The sequence below is a fragment of the Ursus americanus genome, chromosome 18 (assembly GCF_024610735.1).
Source record: "Ursus americanus isolate L20-20 chromosome 18, mUrsAme1.1.p, whole genome shotgun sequence".
NCBI lineage: Eukaryota > Metazoa > Chordata > Mammalia > Carnivora > Ursidae > Ursus > Ursus americanus.
Window position 1 is genome coordinate 32,385,884 of NC_142144.1, and position 4,629 is coordinate 32,390,512.

Below are 4,629 nucleotides of genomic sequence, written 5' to 3' on the forward strand. Positions count from 1 at the left end.
AGCACAAGTTTTGTTTGGAGAATGGGAGGAGGCAGAAAGTATTAAGAAGATATGCCCCACTCTCACCTGATATCTGAGAGGATATGAAGGAGCGGTGGTAAAATTATAGACACATCTGAACTCATGACAGTAACAAGATATTGAACTCAGAAAAGAACCTCAGTACACAGAATAAAGCACCTTCATTAAGAATTAAATTTTGGGAATTAGCTGACTGTTTTCACATAGCCTCAAGAAAACCTATCTATGGTAGCTCCCAAAGCAAAAACGGATTTTATATTAAATGTAACTACGCAGAGGTTTTACAATATAGATTCAAGTTACATATTGCCACTTCAGTCTGACACCCACCCTTGGCGAGTATAGGAGAGAGAAACAGAAACAAGTCTTTATTAAAACCCATTTGTGGGGTGCCTGGGTGGCTCCGAGGGTTGAGCATCTGACTCTTAGTTTCTGCTTGGGTCATGATCTCAGGGTCATGAGGTAGAGCCCCCACATCAGGCTCCACACTGGGCATGGAGTTTGCTTGAGATTCTGTCTCTTCCTCTGCCCTTCCCCAGCTTGTATGCGCACACTCTCTCTCAAATAAATAAATAAATCTTAAAAAACAAAACAAAACAAAACAAACCCCAAAAACCATTTGAAAGGATCTTCATACACCAGTAATTTCTCCCTTGTAAGGTGATCCTAACTTTATATGGATATACTGTACCACATCTTATACTCTTAATTATTATAAAAAACCACAAACTGGAAAACAAAGACCAACCCTATAAAAAAGAAAGTAAAGTAGCAAAACCAACCAGGTAAAAGCGAAAAGTAAAGTACCTTGATCCTGAAGATTTAAAGCAGAGGTGACCATCACACCCGAAACAAACTATACTCTTCCTTACAAATCCCTTCACTTCTAATCATTTTTTTGTACAGTTAAGTTAAAAAAGTAGTCACAGTCTAAAAGATAAGGACCTAATTCTAAGTAGCTTGAAAAGGGGTTAATATGGGTTTTTGGCAAAGGTTATGGATAATATAAATAAATACTTTCTTAGAAGAACAAAATAAGCCATGTACTGAACAGCTATTATATGTATATCCTATAATAACTAAAAAGCTTCAGAGACAGTCTTAAAGGGATTCTAAGAAATGAGTTAGATTTAGCACTGGACCAGTATCCACACACAGGCTAATTTCCCATTTAGGATTTCCCTTTCCTTCTCTATAAACTGAACTCCACTCCAGCTGAACGAGATTGGTAGTCTCCTAACTTATTTCCCTGGATCCTGATACTCTAGTCTGACCAAGAGATATAATTTTAAAAGTGCCCTCTATGAGCTGAGCCCCTACTACCTCTCTGATCTTAGTTCTTACAACTTCCCCCAGCCCCACCCCTCCAGCTCTGCTCCAGGGACACTGGCCTCCCTGACTTCTGTGAACAGGACAGGAATGCTCCAGCCTGAAGTCCTTTGCACTCGTGGTTCCCTTTTCTTAGACCACTGCTTTTCCCCACACAGCCACCTGGTTTGCTCCCTTACTTCCTGCAAGTCTGATCAGATGCCATTCTCAGTGAGGCCTTCCCTGATCGACCCACACAAAACAGCAAATCCACCTCGCCAAGGGTCTCTACCCCTTCACCCAGTTTTATTTTTCTCCATAGCACTTACCACCATTTGATACACTATATTTTATTTGATTATGTTCTGTCTGTAAAAGGGAGGCTTGACCTTTACACTGTCCACTACTGTACTGACAGTAGTTAGGACAGTGCCTGGCACTGTTAAGTATTTGTTGAATAAATGATTATATCTTGTCAAGCATATGGAAAGTCATAACAGCCAGTGACTGATAAGAGCTGACAACAATCCAGAAATGCTCAGATGTATCAACTTAATTACGACTATTAGAATTCAGCCTATTTATTTATTAAAATATTTTATTTATTTATTTGACAGAGAAAGAGGCAGCAAGAAAGGGAACACAAGCAGAGGGAGTGGGAGAGGGAGAGCAGGCTTCCCGCTGAGCAGGGAGCCCGATGCGGGGCTCAACCCCAGAACACTGGAATCAAGACCTGAGCCGAAGGCAGACATTTAACGACGGCCACCCAGGCGCCCCAGATTTCAGCCTATTTTAAAACAGCCTTCTATAACATTTAAACGTCTAATATTTCAGATATTAAAAAAAATTTATAGATGCTTAACTAAAATATTCAGATTACTGTTTAGGGTAAACCCCAGCTGATTGCTACCTAAGCTGTGGCAATTATTAAATTGCAATACTAAATTATTCACCAGAGTAAACTTCAATTAACTCATTTTTCTTCTTTTTTTCTTATTTATTCTAAGGTTCCTGCATCAAGATCCAAATGGACGTGATTTACTGGCCAGCTGGTATTAAAAGAAACTGACTCCCAAGAAAGTTATGCCCCATCACAAGAGCAAAAGCAGAAGTTGTTTTCTACACATTCACATTCAATTTTCCAGGTTGCCCTCTGGAAACATATTCTCTCCCTTTAAGGGTGCCCCAGAAGGGAGAAGAGTGGAGAAAAGAAAGTATGAGAAAAGCAAGAAAATGGGAAGAACTTTAAAAGACTCAAGTTCCCTAAACCTCAAGCAATCACTTCAAGCGTATTAGTTTTTGATTAATCCAATTCAAAGCGTATGAAACTGTTTTCTGTGCCCTGTATGTCCGTTATACAAAAAAACCTCATGTGTTGGGCAAAAAAAAAAAAAAAAAAAAAAAAAAAATCAAGGCCTGCAGCATAGTAATACTTGGGTAGTGAAGAGAAGAACTCTGGACTTGCTTTCACCGGTGTCTGGGCACTGCAAGCTATGTCTCCATGTTTATCACACTAAAACTCTGGATGCTTAAGTATCAGATACGATGAACTAGAATATCCTCTCAAGCCATTCCCCAGCAGAGATCTGATGTTTCATTGTTAAAACTAAAGAAATACGATTCTGCTCCTCCTCCCAAATGCCCCAAAATTCAAGGACAAGAAAATGTCAGTGAAGAAAATTAACTAAATAAAAAATTTTCTTCCGTATTTTTTCTTACATCGTTGACATCTGCCAATGTTTGTCAGCTCTTAAGCATTAGCAGATGATAAATAAATATCATGATGAGATATGTTACATGTATTAACTCACTTAACCCTCACAAAAGTGAGAAGAGGTATGTATCACTTCACTTTCTACATTACAGACCTGACAGAATCTGGGCAAGATCAGGAAGTAATGGTAGAGTCTAGCTTTGAACTTAAACCCTCTGATTCCAGTCTGGCCTCTTAACCACTACACCACACTCTTTTTAAAGAACAATATGCTAGAATATAATAACAGAATTACTCAGTTTCTTCCTTTTGTGGTGGATGTATGTTTTTGACGGACTTCTGTAATGCAAGCATCTTTTTCCTGTTTTTAACTAGCAAAATTATCCTTGGTTTTACGGTGGCAACACCATGATCCCCTGGAGCGCAAACCACCCAAATGGAGTAGAGAACCCCTGATCTCGGTCCCTAAGAGCTCTCCAGTTAGTTTTCCAGCACTCTTCCCTTCATGAGGGAAATACACTTGCAGCTAGTTCAAAATCTAACGTTAACAACGTGCAGCTGTTTATTAGTGACCTCGTGAGTGTGGGTAACATTTCTTTCCTTGCAGCGTGAAAGAAGGCAAATCAACGGATGATGGGTACAGCAGAGCTCAGACTGGTTTTCATCAGATCTCCCACCCACCGCTTTGTTCCTTCCCTTCTGAGAACCCTTTGCAGGTGCGCTCTGAGGGTCAAAACGAAACACTGGGACTAGTGGGTACCTGTCACTGTGCCCAAGAGGTGGTCCGCACAGATCCAGGTGTACTTCCCTACTCAGCGGTACTAAGGACCAAATCCTGAAGAGTCCTTAGGGACCAGAGGTCCACCAGGCCGACGACTAAAGGAGTCGGGGCGGGGGAAAGCGGGGGCTTTTTAGAAGTCGCCCGACCACATTCTCGCTCTTCCTGCCTGGTTCCCCGAACGCTGCCGGGCTGTGTGTGGGGGGAGGGCTTCCCATCCCTTTCCTCGAGTCCCCAGGACCTCGGCCCCCGCGTGGGCGCGGCCTCGGCCTCGGCGGTCGGGCCAAGGGCACTCACCGTCGTTCTCGTCGCTGTGCCGCCGCCGCGACATGCCGCACGCCGGGGAGCTGCCGAGCTGAGCGAGGCCGGGCGGGAAGCGCGGCGGGAACTGTCGGGCCGCCGGCCGGTGCGGGGACAGCGACGAGGCGCGCGTAGGGGCCGGCGCGCAGGCGCACTAGCTCGCGACCGGTGCGGAAGCGCAGACAGGAAAGGCGGCCGGTGGGCTTGGCGGGCTCGGGAGCCGGAGGGCCGGCGTCTGGAAGCTCACCAGGCCGAGGGCGTTCAGTCCACACGCAACCGCCCCCTCGGGCTTCCTCCGCCTCTCGGCTGCTTCCTCCTCCCGCCTTTCGCGCTAAGTCCTTCCGGGGACACGCGGAAAGCACCGCCTCTTCAGCCCGCCTGAGGCCGCCGGCCACGAGCCAAATCTGGCGCCTGCTGGTCCACCAGGCACACTGGAGTCCCCGCCTCAACTTCAGAACCTCCTTGGGGCTCGCAGTATTTCCCGGCGGCCCTTTCACCAACAGCCCCG

General features: G+C 45.1%; 1 protein-coding gene across 1 annotated transcript in view; it reads right to left on the reverse strand.

Annotated features, from left to right (window-relative positions):
• Nucleotides 1-4,443, reverse strand: part of NCBP1 (nuclear cap binding protein subunit 1) — a 37,567-nt gene extending 33,124 nt beyond the window's left edge. The window contains exon 1 of the mRNA XM_045780513.2: nt 4,119-4,443. Within this exon, the coding sequence (XP_045636469.1) occupies nt 4,119-4,152 (34 nt within the window). The 5' untranslated portion in view covers nt 4,153-4,443. The remainder of the gene's footprint in view (nt 1-4,118) is intronic.
• Between the last annotated feature and the right edge of the window lie 186 nt (nt 4,444-4,629).